We start from the raw sequence: 23,723 nt of genomic DNA, 5'->3' as shown, positions 1-23,723 counted from the left end.
TAAAAACATTCCTGTTCCCGTTTCATTTATTTCATTTTTAACCTACTGTTTTGAGAATGAATGATTTGAATGAGGAAAGCATTACACCCATCATACTCCAAATGGGAAAGATTAATTTGGAAAGCAGCCAGCGAAGCTAGTATATAGTAACTCTGTAAACAAACATCCAGCTGATGTACTTGTGGCAGCAGAGTGCATGCATTGGGCTAGAGACTCGGAGCTGAACTCTACAGTTGTTATGACGGTGCGCATTACCCACAACACCACATGGGAAGCTTTTGAGAACGTCTTGAGTTGAGGCTGGGATCTTTGTATGCTAACAGATTGGAATGGAAATATTTAGCCTCATTACAAGGTTGGTAAGACTCAAGCAAACCAAGAGGACGCCAAGATACAAGAGTGCGCTTGAAAATATTTAGTCATGCATTATTCATTATTGTGATTCCTCTCCTGCCTCTAAGCTCATTTCCAGAGTACCGGCCATAAGCACGAGACACAGCAGAATGATTTTTCACACTTGAGTTGCAACAGTATTGCCAAAGACTGTTCACATGAGAAGGGTTTCTCCCTAAGGTTGTGTCTTTTAGTTGGTTGCATTATTTAAAGAAATAGTTCAACTCAAAATTAAAATTTTGCCTTTTTTTTACTCATCCACATGTTGTTTAGACCCTACATGCTGGATTTGGGATTTTTCCCGAGGGGTTGGGAACGAAATACAAATGTATACATTTTTAAATCATTATGCAGCTTGTTGAACAATAGTTTATAGTAACCAGGGGCTGTCATGCTCAAGCATATGTCCATTTTGTCAGAATAAATATTCAAACAAATATATATTTTGTCACAGAAAAAAAAAAAGCATTTAGATTTCAAATAATTTTTAATTAAGAAAATCAGTCAGCTTAGGTATTGCATTGTGACATTTCTTTTTGAATTTAAAGGAAATCTACATGATATTTAATTAAAGTGCCCTGTAGCCAATCATTTTATCCCTTAAAAAAAAAAAAAAAAAAAAAATCACCAAAATGACACTTTTTTTTTGCCTGCCTTAAAACAGCTTGAATGTAACTCTAGGGGCTTTTGCACCGGAGGAACCTTTTCATAGTTCCAAGAACTATTGGCGGAAGTATCCGGATTTTAGCGCGTTCGTAGTGCAGGAACTAGGAACAATTTTAGTTCTAGGAACTCGTTTTGGAGGAACTCATTTAGCTTCTACTAGAGATGCGGGACGCCGCGGATCGGGCGGATGACGTGACGAAAAATTATATTTTAATTCAATTCGGGCGGGTGGCGGGTGGTTGAACCAATTAAATGAAAAAATATATGTATACATTGTTAAATATTGTTATCTGACCTACAACCAAAAAAAAAAAGAAAATAGGGGAATAAATTATATTATGCGCTTCATGAGGCACACGCGCGCGGTCTCTTGCTCTCTCTCCCTCTCTGCCGTGCACGCGCTACACGGTTTGGAGCACAGTCTCTGTCTCGCGGGCGCGCTCGCTCTAGATTCCGTGAGATTTTAACTAATTCGCGGGCATCAGTGAGCCGCTATCAATATCCGGGAGACTTGGGATGTCTGCATTTCTATACTGAAATAATATCTGCATTATAATTGTTGATTTTACATTAGGCTATTTTTTTTGGTGCTCCCTCAGCTCTTGGTGCCCTACGCACAGCACGTGATGCGCGTGGTGGGAGCGGCGGCGCTGTCGTCACTAGAGTTGGGGTACTCGAACTCGGACTCGAGTCCGGTCTCGAGTCCAATTTTGAATGGACTCGGACTTGTCACGCACTCGAATGAATTTGTACTCGGACTTGACACGGACTCGGGACATTTTAGACTCGGAAAAATGTCCGAGTCCAGTCGAGTCCGGGCACTGGATGACACAAAACTAAATTTTGTGAATTTTTTTTATTCAAAAACGAAACGAAACAACGTTGTTTCAGCGTTGAGCATTGTAGCCAATCACAGTTAAGTGCATAAACACTGTGGCAAATCAGAGGCACGAGTCCGCATGCGAATAATTCGCTCAAAATGTATGTTTAGAATCAGCACGAGCTTTATCCTTTCGCAAATCCCCTCATAAACAACAAAGTCTCTATAGACGCAATATAAATAAGATATTCACTGTGCAGTGCGGACAACTTCAGTCAGTGTTTATGACGAGAGTTTTAGGGAGAGTGCCGAACGCGGTAAGTGATGGCTTAAAGGGAGCGCTGTTGACAATCTAAATAGTTTTGTTTTTCATACTTCTAGAGGACCAGTGGTTACGTTCACACTGTACATTATAAAGAGTGATAACTGCATTTAAATGTGGGATTGAATCCACTTAATTTTTGTCCTTTGAGTCATGAAATTGCGATGATTTGACACATAGCAACATAAGAACGTGTTAACCATAGCAACATTTTGGCGTCTGATAATGTTATCATTTTTGTTGCATTTATACTTTAGTCATAAGTTTACATTCTCCTTGCAGAATCTCCAAAATGTTATTTGTATATGTTTTTTAATAAGACGGATCATACACATTGTTTCTATTTAGTACTGCCCTGAAAAAGCTTATTCACATAACAGATGTTTAATAGCCTAGATAAAATACAAACACAAAATAAAGACAAATTACATAGGCTCGATTTTAATATTGTGTCATTACCTGAATGATCCACAACTTTTTTCTTTTTTTCTTTTTCTTTTTTTTTTAATGGTTGAGGAAAAATCATCCAGCTCCTGCACATTCTTTGCTTTTCCAGCATCTTCTGCATATTTGACTCCTTACTAGCAGTGACTATGATTGTAAGATCCATACTTTCACACTGGTGACAACTGAGGGACTCATACACAACTTTTACAAACCCTGCAAACATTTAGTGATGCACAAGAAGGAAGCATCCGTTAAGAGCCAAGAGGTGTAAACTTTTGAACTGGATCATTGGTGTAAATTGGTCTTATTTGTTTAAAAATGCATTCATTAATTTAGTCCAACCCTTCAGAGGCTAAATAAGATATTAGCATGTACAACACAATAAGAAAAATGTAAACATCATCATCTTGCTCAAAAGTTTACCCCTGGCTCTTAATGCATCGTGTTGCATTATTAAGCATTACCTTGCAGATTCTAAAAGATGTACAATAGGTAAACGTATGACTGTAACTATACATTGCAATCATTTTGTAAGGTTTAAAATATTAATTTAAGAGCTCAGTGTTGAGACCTTTCGCCGGGATTTGATTGACAGGTGATCTGACCAATTATAATGCAGATACACGCCATTTTTGTTCGACAAACAAACCAAATCAGTTAGTAGATTAAAGGCAGTGGACTTGTGTGTATTGATTTCTTTTTTAGAAATTTGTGCTATAACTAGAAGAGATTATCAGTTCACGTGCTGCTTGAACTGAGGCCTACACATTAAAGCACCACAAAACAGTATTTATCGTTTGAATTTCATAAAAATTAAAACAATTGAAAGCTGAGACTTTATTTCAAACCAAAAGTACCCTGCTCTGTCTTGTCTGTTGTCACATTGTTAGTGTCCTCTTTGCTCCGACCGAGAACATGTGGAGTGAGAGAGGAATGGCTTGTCGGACGTAGCAACAGTAACCAAGAGGGGCGGGTCTTTGTGAAAGGTCAATTTCAAATCATTTAAATCTTTGTGGACTCGGCCGGACTCGACTCGGACTCGGATGTTAAGGACTCGGACTCAAGTCCGACTCGACCCTCTTTGGACTCGGACTTGGACTTGTACTCGGTTGTTAAGGACTTGGACTCGACTCGGACTCGACAAAGGTGGACTCGGACCCAACACTAGTCGTCACCCTGACATGACAGTGCGTAGAGTTTGCCTATAATGTAAATGACTTGTTATTTTATTCGAGCTTTCTATCTATTTGCTAAAAAAATAAAGTGAAATAGGCATTCATTCAGTAGGCTAAATAGCAGCATGTTGAAATGATGTGCCAAAATGCGTTTTCTATTAGGCTACAATGAAAATATGGCAGTAGCCTATCAGATAAGGTCAGGTTTGCCGAAGTGCGTTTCATTTAGGCTATTTATTTATTTTTGTCCGTGCGCCGATCGGAGACGGAGTTCATTGCTGATATTCTGAGGTACAGAACACAGAGCTTTCTAGTCTCGCGGCTGTCATCAGCAGCGCCTTGCATCGCTCAATCAGCGGATGGTGGGTGGGTGCGGTTATGAAAATTTGTCAAAAACGTTGGTGCGGATGGATGGCGGACGGATGATGAGTTTTGTGATGCGGATGAAATAATAGCCCATCCGCGCATCTCTAGCTCCTACTTCAGAGTAGGGTCTAAACCAGCAAAAAAGGAACTACCAGTAACGCTAATATACGCTGATTGGCCGAACGCACGCGAAACACCAGTACCCACCATTTTTAAAAAGGCTGTGTAAACACACAGATTACAGCCTATATGTTTACCTCACAAACTAACTCTACGGACATGAAAAACAGTGATATATGGGCCTCTTAACCTTTACGCTAGGAGAAAATCCAACGCAACTTTGAGGGGACCAAGCTGAACATGATTATGTATTTCTGCTCAGCCACAGTAGCAACACTGTGACTGGACACTTTAGAGTTTCTACTGGCGGTGCGAATACAACCAGCAAAATGTTCCTATGGGAACCATTAGTTCTCGGGAAACCACCCTGGTGGCTAGTTCCTAGAACTACCCGGTGCGAAAGCCCCTTCTATCTACACCCTTGCCTCAGTTAGTATACGCAGAACCCATATGCTTGCAGAACCTGCCTCCACTCACTCACAGCAGCTCAGAGATCCACTCTGCAAACCTTGTTGTAGTAAACGCGGCATAATGGTATCGCTCTTTACAACGTCAGACACATAATGGTTATTGATATGATTAGCCTTTTGCTTGACTACGTTATCAAACAGCTTATAATGTGTTGCTAATATTACACAAACTATGTTCCCGTTCACCATCTCAGAGTCAGACAGCTGCGTTCTAAAATCAGCATCCTTAAAAACGCTGAGCAACTTAGAACGTCAGTGGAAAAAGGCATTTAGTTCATCATAACATCGTAATATACATCATATACATAATTCACCTGCTATATTGCTAAATGTACATGATTTTACGTATCAACAGAAAAATATACCAGGATAACCTGGCTTCTCTTGAGACTCCACTGCTTTGCAGCAGTTAATGATATGCTAAAGCCCGCCCACACGTCGACGTGATTGGTTACAAGGTAGTTTGTGACTGTAGAAGAAACACTGGTAATTTCAAACCACATTTTTGATACGGTCTTTTTTTCACTGCAGTTTTTAAGAGAAAGTACTCCACAATGGTGTTGACATGAATTTGCTCATGGTTTGTCTTAAAGCATATTAAAAACACCACATAGCTATTAATAAACAACATAAAAACTTGATTTTCACCACAGGGGGACCTTACAGTGCACCTATTATGCCCCCTTTCACAAGAAGTAAAATAAGTCTCTGATGTCACCAGTGTGTATGTGAAGGTGTAGTTAAAATACCCAACATAATTTTTTTACAGCATGTTTAAATTGTCACTTTTTGGGGCTCATAGAAACACACCGTTTTAGTGTGTATCCCTTTAAATGCAACTGAGCTGCTGCTCCTGCACAGAGGGCGGAGTCTCACAAGCTCGCGCTAAGTGGCAGGACAATCTTATCTCACTCAATCTTGGTCCTCATAAGCGAAGCATTTCTTATCTTTATTTACATTGGATTGCTAAGTCCATGGAGGCTTCCATGTCGTTGGAAGCAAAAAAATAAAAAATAAACGTGACCGGCGATTTTAAAAAACGAGGGTAAATATCGGGATAGCTTTTCCCAGGTGGGAACCTGATTAGGTGAAGGAGAAAGACTTGGAAAGGGACGCTGAAGTTGCCTGGTTTCTTCTCGACATGTAAGTCAATGTTACGGTCTAAAAATGACAAGCTTTTTTTCATTGCTTGGATGTGTAATTCGCATTGCAACACGCATTTGAAAAAGCGAGGCGCTAGAGAGCACTATTCGTTTGAATGCAAAATACAATTTCGATGGGGGCTAGATGGGAGAAATTCCTACACAGTGTACCTTTAATAAAATGGTAAACTTTATATCCGTAAAACAACTCGATGAGCTGTCATAAAGTGCGCGCTCTCCCTTTCATTTCTGCAGTGATCAGTAACGATAGGCCTATCTCCGGAGACTGTAAGCTGGATCTCGAACAGGATTTTTATCATTATAGGGTGGTTGTGTACACACACTGCCAACACACATTTATGTTCAAAGCCATGTAAAGGGAATTTTGCACAATAGGTTCCCTTTAAATAACAAAGAGAAAATACCAGATGTATCACAGTATATTGTGCATATTTGATAATATCACAAACCAAAGACATTCCTGCCTCCTAACAGTAGACGTTTTAACAGTAGACATTTATTTATGCAAAATGCAGTACTTTTTTCCCCTTTTTTTGGGGGTGAAATGTGAGCTGAACGTTTCTTGACAGGTTTTATGAGATTCATTCGAATAATAACAGAATTGTAATATTTAGGTGAATTTAGGTGATATAATATAAAACTGGTGGGTTTGTTTTTATGCTTCACATGCTCTACATATAGATGTTCAGCATCTAAATGCTACTCTCTGGTAAAGTGAAGAGAGAGAGTTCAAAAGAAACACAGCTTCAACAAATCAAGAGGTCAACCGCAGACGTCAGTAATGATCTGTGAATCAGACATGAAGCCATCACATACGCATCTGATTAGAGCTTCTCAAGCCATGTAGTAGCCTCTCTTACAGTACTTGCAAACCACTTGAACTTTGAAAGTCAAAAAGCACTCTACAGCACATGATATCAGAAAGCCCCAACACTCAATGGCTTCAACACAGGAGAAGCAACTTAATATTTACTTATTCTTGGCCTGTCATGCATGCAAAGCACTACAGACATTTCAATCCATTTCTCTCTCACCGGATTACAAGGTCTGTAAATCTGGATTCGATATTCTGAAAAGAACATGATTTCATTTACCTTGGTCAGTGGTATTGTCGCGATCTCCCCAGCCTTTTCTGACCTGCAAAGAAAAAGAATGTTCAAATAAACAGTGGCATAAAAACAATGAAATAATCTGATAAGATATGATCGGTAACAATATTATAAATGTGGTGTAAGTGTAGTAATGTGTAGTACTGTCAAATGAGCGCCATTTTGACTAAAACACAAAAATTTTATTATTTTATTACTCCAGTCACATTGAAGAACACTCTAGTTAAGCGGTCAAAAGCCTAAAGGCAAAAAGGCCAAAAGGTTGCTACATGTGGAGCATGGAGTGAATCCGTTACAAGCCTCCGTTAAAAACTTTTCTAGGTTTGGTCCACAGGGTAAAATGTACCGCCGATCTTTCAAACAGTCACCCCTCTGGGAATGTGTGGACTGATTCTCCATTCCATTTTCATTCACTGTTGTGTCTTATAAAGTCCTTGCTTTTGGCTCAGTCCCTGTCTTTGAAATTCAAATCATTTTTTGTCTTTTTTCTTAGTGGCTTTGTAACAAGAGGGCTGTGTTTCAGAGGTAGTAATCTGCTATTGGAGAGAGGAAGCCTGCAGTAACATTTGATGTCTGGCCAGTTTCAAATCATCAGGGAGGTTACGTCTAAAAAAAAAAAAAAAACGGAACGGAAATGTAGAGATTTGACCACATACATGGTAAAAATGGCAGAACTACCCTTAAATACATTGTTTTATTCCTCGTTGGCCAGAAAATCGTTTGGCAAATGCTTTGCTTCAGGCCAGAAATGAGGGACAGCCCTGACTTACTGCTTTCACTTCATCTCAGACACATTTCAATTTCAATCAAAGGGTAGATGCATGTCAAATAATATAATGGAAACTCACTGCTCTATCCTTCCGTACGGCACACCTAAGAAAGTCTGTAATGAAAACTGTTACAACTTTTTATTATATATTATCTAACACTTGAAACCTTTATAACCTGCCTGCATTAAACTAGAAAAAAAGTGCTGAAAATTTTAACATGATTAAACATTAAACAAATATATATTAATACATTACTAAATGTTTATTAAGAAAATTAGCAAAGAAAAAAAAACTAGAAAAATAAATTGGAAAAAAATAAACGAACAATTGCGGAGTGAAAACTAACAAATTCAAATGGTTTAAAAGACATTCGAAATAATAAAAATGTCTCTTTCCATTATGATCTCCTGAACTATTTTTGGTACTGCTTTTGACATTTTCGCAATAAATAAATTATTGTGATTACCCTTGTGTCGCCTCTGGCTAGCTTAGTTGGGGACACTTAATATTCAACAATATTATTGATCTGACTGTACTGACACTGCTGTATGAGAGCTGAACGATGACATCATTTTTTGGAGAACTGCTTTATAGATTAAATGAACTAATTCAATAATTGATGATCTTTACAACAGAGCTAAATCAACACTGAACTGACTTCAGCTGAACAATATAGCCGAAATGCACAATTTTCCTGTTATGGCTGTAAAGCTGTTTTGAAACAATCTGTATTGTATAAAGCGCTATATAAATAAATGTGACTTGACTTTCTAACTGTACACCTTTTTAAGAAATGGTTATGGGTAGGTTTAGAGGTAGAAGTGGGATTAGCAACTGGAAATATCTTTTTAATGCTATAAATGTACATTTTCGTACACAATTTCGCTCATCACATTTATAGATTATTTTTTTATATTCTCTATAAAATGGCTTTGTTTGGGTTTGGGGGTAGGGTTAAGGGATCTACAATTTAAGTATAAAATGGTAAAAGGGCAATTATACAAATATTGTTATAATATAAAAGTTTTGTAAACATTTAACATTTTTTTTTTTTTTTGCTGTAAATATGTCAATACGACCATGTCAGTACATTACAAACCATTTTGTTTCATCAAAATACAAAGCTAATTTTGAATAGGAATATTATAGGTAGTGCTAACCAGCTAAACCTTAAAACAGATCATTTTATTAATACCCTCTTAATCACCCAATACATCCTTAAGTTCTTTGACTACATAAACTGGCACACACGTATATAACAACCAAGGTAAGGACGGGAGATCAATACGAGCAATGGAATTATCAAATTCAGTCCAAAAATAATAAATAATTATAGAAAATACCTCTGCTCCGGTTGTAAAAAAGTCTTAACGACTGTAGACAAATCAATTGCACGGCTGACAATATAATTGCCAGCGTGGAAGAAATATTGAGTAGCTCCCCTATAGTGCTTTAATTGAATTGAAAAAGCAAAGCTCTGAGTCAGTGCTTAGAATCCATCAGCAGTATATAATCAATGAATCCAGAGGTTATCAAACGCAAGGCTTTTTAAAGGCAACGTCTGAGGCAGGCTGACCCTCTAGCTGTGGGGCTAATGCCTCTGCCTGCTTAAGTATATTTCGGTTTCAATAATGGAGGATGCCAGATGAGAGCCAGTCAGGCCTTTAAAATATTTAACCCCGGCTTTTGTAAAAGAGACGCATAATGCAGTGGAAATGACATTCTCTGTAACTGTGGCTTTAATTATTTCTTTCTTCCGACTCCCCCGGAGTCCTCCTCTGTGCAGCCAAAGGATCGTGCGAAACGTTTCCTTTCTGACCTCCATTTTTCAAAAAAATTCCAACAGTTCTGCTGGGAGACAGAATGTCCCATATTTCCCACCGAAATCCCTTGCGTCCTCACACCCAGGTGTGGACCGCATTGTCCCCAGGTCTTTGTGACATTTCTGTAGTGCAGGCAAAAACTTCGAGAACTGTGTGCACATTTGAATAAGGCAAAGGAGTCAAACGCACCGACCGTTCTGCGGTTAGGGGACTATATGAAACGGCTAATTGAATCGAATGGGCAAATGAAAGCCTACACTGAATGTGAAGCCTATCATGAGATGAAATTTACCACTAGAGCTTTTGGAGAGCCTCTAGAGAATCTCACTACACATGGCAGCCCTGAGGGGAGGCTTTTACTCATTAGAGAGTTGTAGGTTTGGTGCTGAGAGTGAGAATGACAGCAAGAGAGAAGGCAAAAGAAAGGGGATATGGCCATAGTAAAGAAAGACAGATGATGAATAAGGTACTTATTCCGGGATAAACTCGTAAACAAGCACTTGAAACCCGAAAGCAAGCAGCTCCACATTGATTTATGTGTAATTGCAAGAAAGATAACATGCATTCACAGATGCATCGTATACTACATGCTTAATGCAAGCAATAAGCAATAACAACGTACTTACATGTAAGCAATAATTTACAAGATTGATCACATTTGCTGTGAAGTTCAGCAGATTTTATTTTCAAGGTACTTATGCACCTGATAATGAAGCTTAAGCAGACCAGGCTCATGTAGTACATGTTTTGACCTCCAGGGGCCACTGTTGTTCTGCGGATCTCTCGCTCAGAGTCCCATCATTCCCTCTCATAACTACCCCTGACACCTGTCGTCATTAAGAAAACATTCACATATTCAAAAAGCAGGGGTGTGCAGACAGCTAAATTAAATAACTGTCAAAACACTGACATGAAAATCTGTTTCACTGCGAACATAAAGGAAATATTTTGTGTGAAATAAAAATCAAGTGGTGGGCATGTTTAAGAGCAAGCCTTCAATTTCCCCCTTGATGTTGTGTTTTCTAAATTACGGCTGATGCATCACCTTTAGATACTCTTTGAATGGTTCAAATAGTGTTAATCTTCGCCAATTATTCTTTTAAGAGTGCCAACAATGGCTTTCAAAGTAAATTACAGAGTAGGAGGACCTTCAGTAAAATTGCAGTCTAGTAAAGCTTTACTAGACAAAAAACCCTACAGATGAGTGAACAGAGTTATGCGGCTCAATGAATTCCCTGTCAAGAGTTACGTCTGAGTAACACGTACGCCCAAAACGCACTTTCATTTTATTCCAGAAATCCATTTCCCTAACTCCATCTTTCCGCTAGTTTGGAGCTGGCCGGATTACCTCAACAAACCCGGCTGATATAAACACCGGATGGGAGGGGATGCAGAAAAGCAGAACTCTGCAATCTCCAGGTGGCAGAATCCATCCGCAGAGGGCTCGAGATGGAGGGAGGGGCCTAAAACGAGATCATTTCGGAGGGAAAAGCTTATTTACAGGGTCCTCACCTGCTTAAGTGCTGCTTAGTCAATCATACGATGCTCGGCGCATCACTCGAGGTGTGTGCCGGGGTGAAAATGGCTGCACGGGGAAGCATCTGGGAGCAAAGAAACCGCCTCTGCGCTGACTGACGTGTCTAATCATGCTACTCTATCCACCGTCACACAAACAACTCTGAATCATTAGGGCCAGAAATCTATCTGGTTGTATTACACATGACACCCATCCGAACGGAGCTCATTTAAATATTAATACAAGCCTCATACATAAACAAGTACTGTAATGTATGAATCTCTAAAAAAAGACTCCTGCCGAGGATGTTCTCCATTTCCCCCGTCACAGATGAAGCCAAGGAGACAACGATTAAAAGAGTGTGAGCGATGTTCACATTCAGACTGACTTGCGTTGTCATTTATTGTGCGACTTGTTTTATTGAGCTGTAATTCTTCGTGACTGGAACCGAACGCGCTCTAATTCGTTATCTGCCATCTTGCGTTACAGGGAGAAGATGTGCTTTTAAACGCACATGTATAACAGTAGAATACAATATCTCACTGAGCTAAAGCGGCACAGTCAACCTCAGATGTTATTTTATTACAAACAGAGAAACTAGAACTGGCATTTGTTAAAAAAAAAAAAGACTTTGGTCCATGAAAAACAGCACCTGGTACACTAACTAAGGGAATCATGACAGCAACATGTGAAAATCACATCTCCTGAGACATTGTACAATAACCTCAATGCATGTGCATCCGATGTTTGTATGTTCATGTGTATGTATGGACTCACTCCTCGAGGGAGATGTTGGAGTAGATAAATGCGTGTACTGGATGAGTCGCCTCTGTTTGTCCTGCACTCCTATTTAAGAGTTTCTCCTCCAGCAGCGTCTCCACAGCCATCTGGGGAACAATCTCTAAAACTGCCCAACACCTGAGAGAGAGAGAGAGGGAGAGAGAGAGGGAGAGAGAGAGGGAGAGAGAGAGAGGGAGAGGGAGAGAGGGAGAGGGAGAGAGGGAGAGGGAGAGAGAGAGAGAGAGAGAGAGAGAGAGAGAGAGAGAGAGAGAGAGAGAGAGAGAGAGAGAGAGAGGGGGGAGAGAGAGAGGGAGAGAGAGAGAGAGAGAGAGAGAGAGAGAGAGGGGGGAGAGATTTTAAAACCATACACATATTATATATTTTTATATATATTTTATATGTTTGCACTATAAAATACATATACTAAACATACAAAAACAAACAATCATCTTACTGTATACTCTTCACCCAATTAATTATTTGGAAATAAATTAAAACTTATTCAGCAAGGATGCATTTAATCGACAGTAAAGACATATATGATATTACAAAAACATCCTGAAAAAATGCAGCATTGTTTCCACCAAAATTTTAAGCAGCAAAACTATTTTCAACATTGATAATAATAATAATGTTTTTGAGCATCAAATCAGCACATTAGAATGATTTCTGGAGGATCAAGTGACGCTGAAGACTGGAGCAATTATGCTGATAATTCAGCTTTGCTATCACAGGAATAAATTACATTTTAAAATATATTAAAATTACAATTTTAAATTGTAATATTTCACAACTTACTGTATTTTTTATCAAACAAATACAGCCTTGATGAGTATAAAAGACTTCTTACACACACAGATGTACCCATTTATTTCCCATGCCACAAATGCATATTACATGCTAGTGGAAGAAAAACAATTCCATACATCATACAGGAAGACGTCTCCACAGCCATTCGTGCTCGTGCAGTTAGAACATCTTTCCCTCAAATGCTTTGATTATTAATGCTGAAGTACTCAACACACTCTTCAGAAAAAGCTATGTGCTTAAACATGTGCATCCTTAATGAAAGGAAAATAGAACTGCACACTCTCTTGAGCACATTTTATTATTAGGACAAGTAGCATTTGTCAAGGTATATGAATAATAATATGTATAAACATATGTAAATAATATGTATAAACATGTGCATCCAACATGTTTTCGCAATTTAATGAAGTTTTGGAAGCGTGTTCATCTAATCCTGCCAATCACGAGGCAGGTGTACGCATATATAATCGGTTGCTTGCACAGGATTGTTCCTGTGACAACTCCTGCAGCATCCCTCCACCACACTTGTATTACATTTTTAAGCATTCTTGAGCCCTCCATCATGAACCACAATCCAAATCTGCCCGTCCTCTATCCACTTAAAGATTATATTAACATGTGAATACTAACATCTTGACACTTTAAATATGCACTAAATCCCACTGCACCCTCCCTTCTTACTATCTGTGAATCTCATGAATACTATTGCAGTTATGTTCCATCAGGTGACTTACTGCTATTAGTACATTTCATATGCTGGCCACGTATGTGGCAAAGGGACCTGGTTTAAATGTGTAATGACTACGGATTTCGTCGTTATCATTTTTGGAGGACGGACAGGCATTTCTGAACTCCTGTAGCTCTCATAATCAAAAAGTACGCCGGACAAAGAGGAAGTCATTATCCCAGGATATGAGTGCTTGTGTTTTCAAGCAGACCCCCTGTACCTGGGTGTTCCACGCAAAGCCGATTATGTGCAGGTCTGCGTCTCTCTCACACCGTGAACCTTGCGGTGATATTTCAGCGAGAAAATGGGTCAATGCCAAGCATCAGCAGGCTGCTGTTGCATATTAATGATGAAGCTTGGCTGTGACAGATGAGATTGGCCCACAAGGGTCCTCTCTCTCTCTCTCTCTTTCTCGCAAAAACAAGCACGCTCATTCTCTTTGACTGCTCTGTTCCAAAATCTAGTGGGCTGCCTCAATATCTACTGTCTAGTCGGCAGCAGCTTTATAAGGCAGTGTACTAACTGACATGGAAACACATATTGCATGTGACTGTTTTGAAACGCTCTACATGTGCGCCACACAAATGACGCTCCTCACACAAAGCACACAGGAGACTCAACTCACAACTGATTTGTTTGATAAAAGTTTCTTTAAAGGTCCACTGTGTAGTTTAAGTATTTTATTAGCTAAAATCAATGTCTTTATTCATAAATATGTCCTCATTGGTGTAGAATTACATCTGCCAATGATCTGACTTATCCTCGTAATTTTTTTTTTACTTCATTTACATGGGACGGGTGAGTCCATGGAGGCTTCCATGTCGTTCCGCCATCTTGAAAAACTATAATAGCAGAAAGGGACAAAAAGCACTAGGCTACCTCAACGCGTTTCCACAACGCGTTTTCGTTCAGAGCCAGCGTCACGAGACTGAAACGGACAAGAAGATCAGTGAGAGGCGCGCACTTGTCAATTTGAAAGGCTGCACGGTACTTCATACTTATGCCGAGCCACAGGAGGAGGAATCCTCGTCAACAAAAACAAAAAATTTAACTTAAAAGGAAACGTGACTGGTGAATTAAAAAAACGAGGGTAAATATGGGGATAGCTTTTCCCAGGTGGAAAGAGCTAATGAAGGAGAAAGACTTTGAAAGGGACGCTGAAGTTGCCTGCTTTCTTGTCGACAGGTAAATCAATGTTACAGTCAAAATTACAAGCTTTTTTTCAATGCTTGGTTGTGTAATTCATTACATAGGCAGCATAACAGTAGAACATGTATAGTTAAACTAGATGAAGTTCTATTGGAAGACATGTTGTCTAGGGGTGGGAAAAAAAATCGATATTGCAATATATTGTTGTGCTCTCTGTCGCAATAAATAATCGATACACTAACGCCCAATATCGATATTTTATTACAAAACAAAATGATTAATTTACCCGTTGTCAATGTCACTGTCACTACCCAATATCTACCATTCTGTTTGCGGGGGGCGCTGTTCGAGTAAATAGGGGTAAAGTGGCGCAAACAGCGGCCGGTGAAGAACACAAGTAAAGGCGGGCGTGCACGGTGCGAGTTCGGACACTCGGGAGGTCGTGAGATATTGCACACATTACGAGTCAGTTAAACTGATAATCGCGTCAAAGCAGCTGGTACACGGCACGACTGTCCTGCACAATTTGTATCCCGAGCCGGCGGCAATCACGTGAGCATTCGCGCTAAACACAGAGACCGGAGCTTTCAATGTTGCAGGCAATAGCTTCAGATAGAAAAATTACAGAATGTGTGTGCAAATGATTTGTTGAAAAGCAGAGAACAGTAGCCATTCCGTTCAACATAAAAAATAAGAAAGAGAGAGAGAGAGAGAGAGAGAGAGTGTGTCTCTGTGTGTGTGTGTGTGTGTGTGTGTGTGTGTGTGTGTGTGTGTGTGTGTGTGTGTGACATATTTCGAACATATTTCTTTGTACAATGTTGGAAATGTTGGCATTAATAAATGCATAAAATTTCCTTATTTCCTTATCCTTCTTTTTCTTTTCAGTCACATATATCGTGATATATCGTTGATGAAATTTCTTCCAATATATTGAATATCGTAGATATCGCGAATCGTGATATTATCATATCGTGGACCACATATCGCCACAGAATTGAATCGTGAGGTACCTGTATCGTCCCACCCCTAATGTTGTCATAGCTTCTTGGTACATAACGGCTACCGTAGTTGCAACACACATTTGAAAAAAGGAGGCGCTAGAGAGGATTATTCGTTTGAATCCAAAATACAATTTCACCGCTAGATGGGAGAAATTCCTACACATTGTACCTTTAAGGCAAATCAGCTCAATCAACTCTTTTAGCAATATCCATGCAAAAGCATGGTATCTACTTGAATGAAAAAAGCAAAACCATGAAAAATACACAAAATAGAAACAAAAATTATCACAGTTTCCAGTTTTATAACAGTTTCCAGTATATCAGAATGATTTCTAAATGATCATGTGACACTGAAGACTGGAGTAATGGCTGCTGAAAGTTCAGCTTTGCCATCACAGGAATATAATAAATTGTTTAATGTATTCAAATAGAACCGTTATTTAAAATTGTAAAAAAAAGAAGAAAAAAAAAAGATTTTTGATCAAAGAAATGTTGCCTTTGTGAACACGAGACGTCTTTCAAAAATCATTTAGAAAAATGACACTGATCCTAAACTTTTGAACAATGGTTTATGTAACCCTTTTCTCGCTTTATCTGCCTTCATGGATTTATTTTTTCACTTAATCAAATACTTTTTTGTAGCAAAGCATTCTGGGATTACCGTCTTCTTAAAGAAAACATTTGAAGCTGCCTTAGAATTTGGCCAAAAGGAAATATCTTAGATGTTTGCCTATGATGCCTTAAAATGTGGTCTATATAGGCAGCACTGGGATTTGGAAAAGTATTTTTTTCTCTTCTATATCCATTTTTCACTTTATATATCTCTCACTGGCATTCACTTTCTATCATCTGGTTCTGTTTCTGTCTCATTTCTCCATTTTAGTTTCCTTCAACGCCACACCTGCTCTTTCTTTCTTTCTCTCTCTGTCCCGCTCTCCTAGGGTCTCAAGAGAATAAACATAAGATCGACTCTGCTGTCTGAATGCACAGAGAGGCTTTTGGAGTCAGTTCAGAGGAGACCTTGCTATGACTGAGGAGAATGATGGCACACAGTATAAAGCCGTGGTGGCTGCTACGCTTTCAATCGTGCCGGCTTTACAGGACTATGCGCCGCTGTGCAGAGTTCAAGGATGGGGTCAGGCTATGAATCGATATCACCACACTGTCTGAAATAAACTACACCTTGTGTATTTCAGTCAAGACCTGTGATGAGTAAAAACAGGTTACTGGAGTTCAAAATGTTCAAATTTAGTATTAAACATCACACATTTTTCCATTTTGTTTTCAATTATGAAGTTAATTGTCTTTGTAAGCAGGTTGTAGATTGATTTAGCTTGTAGAAAACATCAAAAGACAAAAGGTCTATTTTAGGATGTAACACATTACTGCAATAGTGCTTTACGCATGTGTGCATGCAAATGACAAAATGGACTTCTCTGTGCTTGAGGAGGAAAAATCATATGTTGATTTTTATTTTAAAAGCTTTACTGGGTAAATTACCACAGTAGATGTCTAGTTTATTGACATACTGTACTAGTATATATAATACTAGATCAACAGACAAACTTTTACTCAAGATCCCAATTTTCCATACATAAATAGGTAGATCAGCCTTTTCTAATTATGTTCCTTATGGAATGAGCTTCAAGGTATACTACACATGAAATATGTGCATCTCTTGCTTTGTTTAAAAACATTGTTTTTATAGAACGGTGTTACTGTTTTAATAGTTGATTAGGATTTGTATTTTGTATTGTATTGTATTTTAGATATGGGTATTTTGCATTTGTTTATTATGTTGTGTTATGTACTACTTTTGTCTTGTGCTGCCTATCTTGACCAGGACTCCTGGTAGAAGTGATATTGTATCTCAACAGGAACTTCCTGGTAAAAAAGAGAAAAAAAAGAAGCCATGTGTGTAATTTATTTTATGTTAAACTACTTATCTCAACTTAATATGCATAGACCACTATAACCACATTAGAGTGGTTCCTCGAAGGGTAAATGCACCATTGTTTGAACCTGACACAACACTACTCAATCAACCAATAGCTTGGAGCAGGACTAGCCAGTCATCATTTTTGAGATTTCATTTGGTGACGCAATCAGTACCGTAGTAAGTAAGGTTGCTGCAGCACCCTGTGGCGTGGAGCTGGCCTTGGGAAGCCTTTAACGTTATTATGTGGTCAACAGTAAACCGGTACCATTTCTGTAGCCAATTGTAAGAATTAATGACCATTTCTACAGTGTGTCGAGCCTATTTGTCCCTCAGCAGCAAATAATCTTATATTCTAGTCATTTATTTATATAAGGTTATAGAGTTGTCAAAAAGTACAGACTTCGGTACCAAGTTGGTACTGAAATTAAAAAATGTGACAATACCAGCATTTCCCTCTTGCATTTCCCTCTTAGCGGATTCTTAAACACCTCTGTTTGGCCAATGTGTTCACGCGCTCAACATATATGTCTGTGATTGGCTACAATGATATCGTTGACGCTCTTCACCGGGTGCTTACATAGATACACACGGGAACGTTTAAAAGCAGGCAGGTGGAATCCCTAATATATCTGCTGATAGACGCCGCTTTCAAGCTCTCCCGTGTGTATCTGTGTAAGTGCTCGATGAAGAGTGTCAAAGACAACATGTTTTTCAAGTATTGATCATTGTAGCCAATCACAGACATACGTTGAGCGCGTCAACACAATGGCTAATCAGGAATTTAGGAAACAGGCTAAGTTCACATAATTTTATTTGTTTTTTTGTGTGTGACAAAAACAATGTTACAGCCAGTTATTTTATAGTAGTCAAAATTTAGTGGAAATAAAAAGTTAATTAAAGTTGTCCTAAAACAAGAAAGGGTATTGTTAAAAAGTCATATACTGTATAACTTTGATGAAATGTTTTGATCCACTTCAAATGATGACTACTGTCTAGGCTGGCTTTATCAGCATGATAGTGAGCTTACATGTTGGTGTGTGGTGGTTAAAAACACACGCAAAACTTCTAAAATAGAGAAATAAAAAATGTAAAGCATGGGCAATGCAGGCCTGTTACTTGCATTAAAATTTCCCAAAATAATATTTTATGGTTTTAACTGGTTGTAAGTTGGTCAGTACCTTCTATACAAATTACAAGCTGGTTTCTTTAGCAGGGCGGTGAAGAGAAAAAACGAAAAGTTGGGTAAAACTGCAACTTTAACACAAAAAATGAAAAATTTTAAGTGTCAGAGCAAAGCAAAACAATCTCGAGAACTTGTAAACTTGAGAAACTGTAAAGAGCAGGTTTGTAATAACTGATATCTGAAAAACTCAAGAGTATCTCAACTGGCCCTCTGAGAAAGACAGAGTGAGTGAGTTACCTGATGGTGAAGTAGTCTGTCAATCATGGAGTCTAGATTGCTAACACAGCCACTCAGGGTTAATGACACTCCATGAGTTTTGGATGATTTACAAAGTCCTTACACTCCACACGACCAGAAATTATTACAAGCCGTGGCTTACTCTAACGAGCGTTAATAATGACAGCGGCGCCATTCATCCCCCTCGCACTTCCATCAGGACTATGCTGCCGTTTACGCGGCAATGCATTCATATCAATTGCGGCGTCGCTTTTCAAACGTCGTCCGATTTATGGTGCTCCTCAGACGTGATGCGTCACAGCTTGATGGTTTTGAGCTTGTTTTGAAGACTCAATCATTTGACAAACAGGCTGTGTGACGTTCTTGATGCTCTGTCTCGCAGGAGTCAGAGTGGGGGGCGGGGAGGGTGGTTCTCATTTTGGTGACAAATCTAGCATGGCGGGATCCACCAGCAATCACTCATCAGTCATAGTCATCACGGCCCAAGCTGCACTGGCTGCAGGGTTCATTAATGCTGTGCCCGCAGGCCAGCTCCACTCCGACCGCTCAGTCACTGATGACTCAATTACAATAGGATCGCAGCCACCCAAAGCAAACTAAATCAGAAGCAGGAGACATTAGCAGCGCCGTTCCTCAGAGATGACAAAAGAGTGACTTGTTAAATGTCAGAATGGCGATATGTAACGCATAGCCTGACAAGAGAGGCGCTGCGGTGGTGATGTATACGTTCGATAGGCCCTATCGCAGAGGATGACATCAGCGGCTGACTGAAACAACTGTTTCAGAGCAGATACCTCCTTCGAGGTTTAGTTGGGGATCGAAGCAGCCATGACCTAAGGTGAAAGTAAGTGATACTCTACTGTATAAATTACAAATGAATATACAATTTATAAAATACAATCACATATTGTATACATCATATTATATAAATTGTATATTAAAAATTTGAGTCCTCAAAGCAGATTAAAATAAATATGTGGTCTTCAACTAAAGTATTTTAGAAATGTACTTTATTTGTAAAACATTGGCTCTTTTTCAAAACTCTATTCCAAATGAAACAGTGGCATGAATGCTGCTAGGACACAGAAATGAGACGATACACTGAGAATGAGTAATATGGCAGGTTTATCAATTACGAATATGTCTAAAAATCAAAAGGTTTTTCTATAATATTCATATACACAACTGTCCAAAACTTTGGGGTTAACAACATATTTAAAGACCCCAATGTGGTGAAAACCAAGTTTTAGAATGTTGTTTATATGTCTATGTGGTGTTTTTAATATGCTTTCAAAGGGTCATGAACTGAGCAAACAAATGTTCCTTGAGTTTTTGACATATTAGAGGACATCATACTAACAGAATATCCTGTGTTTCAGAGCTGAAAACTTCCTTGTTAGTCCTAAAACAGCTTTTGTTATAGCCCAGAAACAGACTCATGAAAGACCACCACTTAGATTAAAGGGCACCTATTATGGAATTTTGAAATTTACCTTTCATGTAGTGTGTAACATAGATCTAAGTGAACAAAAACATCCTGCAAAGTTTGAAATATGAAAGTGCACCGTATATAAAGTTATTGTCTTTCAAAAGTGAGAGTCGACTCTGAGTCATTTTTATGAATCGTTAGAAGACCGAAGCTTTTTCTCTGACTACATGACGTCAACTTGTCAAGTTATTTGAATACGATACGCCCACTTATTGCGCTCCAAGGCCAGGGAAAATATCATGGCGACGAGACGCTGTGTTCTGAAGTGCGGCTCAAAAGCAAACTTTTTTCATCTGCCCAAGGAGGAGCATTTGAAGACTAAGTGGCTACAATTCACTATACCACAGAAGTATAGTCCGAGCCTTGTGCTTTGTTCGCGTCATTTTGAAGACGATTGCTTTTTAAATGCAATCAAACTTGGATTCGCGAGCTGGCTGATATTGAAGGAAGGTTCAGTTCCAAGTGTATTTGCATCAGCTTCCTCCTCCGTATCACAACCTGTAAGTGTTATTAATAATTGTTGCTTTTATATTTTATGTAGCATGCTTAATAATTATTTTGTTTGTTGTGTAAGCACCGTTTAGCTTCTAGGTCTTCAATGACAATTGTATTGAGATATGTGAAGTGTTTGTCGTTGTTTTCGGAGTTGTCTTAAAGAATAGAGTAATACCTCGTAGTAACGTAACTGTTTTTTTTTTTTTTTTTGTAAAAACGTTATGTTTATGCATCGGGCTAATGCAAACAAAGACTGATTGTGCTTTTACAATATGAACTCTGGGCTATGCTCGCTAACATAACAAATTCTTTATCTTATTTTTCGTTTTTTACTACAAACTATAAAGCAGTGGACTATAATCATTATTATAATACAATTTAATTGATAAAAGCATCATTGCACTCCGTGTTAAAAATAAGTATTATCTCTGTAAACACTGCTGGGTCATCTGACCAATCAACGCAGATTAGCGTCGCGCAAAGGAGGGGTTTGAAAAACGAGTCGTTGAACGATTCATTTGGGAGTCGGTGAGCAAATCAGGTAAAAATAAATGCATATTATACGAAAACAAAAGTGTTTTTTGTCATTGCATGCATGTAAAACTGTTGTTGGGGACTCCCACAACAACATTAGGAACATTTTAAATGTCATAATAGGTGCCCTTTAAACTTCTATCTGCAGAAGAAAATCAACGGCTACTTCATCATTGCAACTTTGGCCCTGCCCACTGGCGTGTTAGTGAGATGACGAGCAGAGAAGAGCAATACAGCATTACCTTTCAAAGGATCTTATTGCTAGGAATGTGGATATTTATTTTCAACAACGTGAATGTCTCAGTTTAGCATTACTTGTTTGTATTCAGTACATTTCACTGTGGATTTTTTGGGTAAATCAGTCACAATTTTGGTGCAGGCTTTGCAAACAGACTTTTACGACATGGACTCAACAGTATTCCCACAAAATGCAAGTAACTGGTTTCATTCTAATGCCTGCTCTGTGACCAGTGATTTCTGATATGTAATGATTCATGTACAGTCATGTACAGTACTTTGTCTAAGTGTCAGCAAATCAAACCAGTGAGTGACTAAACGGTCAACTTCACATTTTTTTCTCTTAGTAGGATGAAAATAATCTGCTATTTAAGTAAGGGTTAATCCCCAACGAGGTGTCCATTGTCAGGTATTAATGGACGACGGCGAGGCGTGAACCGTCCGACTTATACCATGTTCACTTGCCAAATAACAAATTTTTAAAACATTAGTTTATATTTTAATTAGTTTTACAATCGAAATCTAACGGTTTTAGAGCTCCTTTACTAGGTGTCCTACATCACTAATGCACACCCTGCAGCCAATCAGAATTGAGTATTCACCCAGACCATGGCATAAACTGATTAAATTATATACAGAAAGCGATCAAAGAACACTCCCTTTAGAATCGCTGAAGCTGGCAATCAAACAGTGTGAGTTTATCAGTGACTGAGTTTTGGACTCTCGCCGAAACTCCTATTATAATCAACAAATCTCTTATTTGCATTGTGTTTGCACTGTTATGATGAAAACATTAGTGTGCAGAAATCGAGTTGCAATCACAAGATGTTTGTGATCGGCTACATGATCATCACTGCAACCTTTCATGCCACAATCTAAATATAATGCTATAGATCTAAATATAATTGTTATAAATCAACACGTTTCATGATTAGTTAAAGCTGCCATCGGCAAGTCTGGCAGATTGAGTGGACTTAGACAAAATTTTGAATGTTTACAACTCTCATGCCCCTCCCCCACTACCAACGAGCACCCGCCCATCGTCAGTGCGTGTGTACCTGATTTTCTGTGAACGCGTCCGTCTCTTCAGCATCGATCAACTCCATAGACTCGGAGGTAGGCTGCCCTGGCTAATCTATCCATAGATAGCAATAACCGAGGAATTGGAAGCTTGTTATTAGATTTTCTCTCTGCCATCACGCTTCGTACAATCTTCAGGCGAACTTCAGGCGTGTCGTGTGCATGTGATATTGTAACGTCAAACGTTCAAATTGGTAGTTGCATAGCTGTCTATGGAGGGATAGAAAGCTCTCAGATTTCATCAACAAGGTCTTCATTTGTGTTCCGAAGATAAACAAAAGTCTTAAGGGTTTGGAAAGACATGAGGGTGAGTTATTAATGACAGAATTTTCATTTTTGGATGAACTATCCCTTTAATGTATCCTCTTTGAATAAAAGTAGCTCAATATATATATGTTTTTATCTTACTGACCCCAGTTTTGAACAGTAATATATATTACATTACATAATACATTTACATTTGTTATTAAATTACCACTACTACTACTAATAATACTTGTTATTAGTATTATTGTTCTTGATTTTAATTATTTTTATTTTTATAATTAAAAAAAGAAAACTTTTAATGAGATTAATTACAATTAGTAATTACAGACTGTTTCATCAGTAGTTTTAACCTCTGACAGCCAACCTTGCCCCCCCCCTCCCCCTTCTAAAGCCTCCTAAAGTATCGCCTCGGGGTAGATGCACCCCTGGTTAAGAATCAGTGCCCAAGTAAAACTAGGTTGATATTGTGATTGTAGATAAAAAGGAAAAAGATAAAAGATCAGCCTGAAACAAAGACATTAAAAAGTTGACAAAAATCAAAGGAAAAGCATTTGCTTCAAAAGGCAACAGACAACGTAAAACGGTTTTCCTCGCTCTCCAGTGGCCACCGGAGATTTATCTTCTAATCTGTACAA

General features: G+C 38.6%; 1 protein-coding gene across 5 annotated transcripts in view; it reads right to left on the bottom strand.

The window, feature by feature from the left end:
• The window catches only part of LOC306990424 (uncharacterized protein), a 142,070-nt gene that overhangs the window by 38,193 nt on the left and 80,154 nt on the right, over positions 1-23,723 (bottom strand). For all 5 annotated transcript variants that reach the window (XR_013795869.1, XM_079597246.1, XM_079597245.1 and 2 more), the window contains exons 12-13: positions 11,938-12,078; positions 7,037-7,079 (exon numbers count right to left, since the gene is read on the bottom strand). Coding sequence is in view for 4 of the 5 variants with exons in the window: in XM_079597246.1 (XP_079453372.1) it covers positions 7,037-7,079; positions 11,938-12,078 (184 nt within the window). In the remaining variant the exon portion in view is untranslated. The remainder of the gene's footprint in view (positions 1-7,036; positions 7,080-11,937; positions 12,079-23,723) is intronic.

Source organism: Phoxinus phoxinus, assembly GCF_949152265.1.
Source record: "Phoxinus phoxinus genome assembly, chromosome: 22".
NCBI lineage: Eukaryota > Metazoa > Chordata > Actinopteri > Cypriniformes > Leuciscidae > Phoxinus > Phoxinus phoxinus.
Note: the sequence above shows the minus strand (reverse complement) of the source record. Positions and strands in the feature narration are given on the sequence as shown.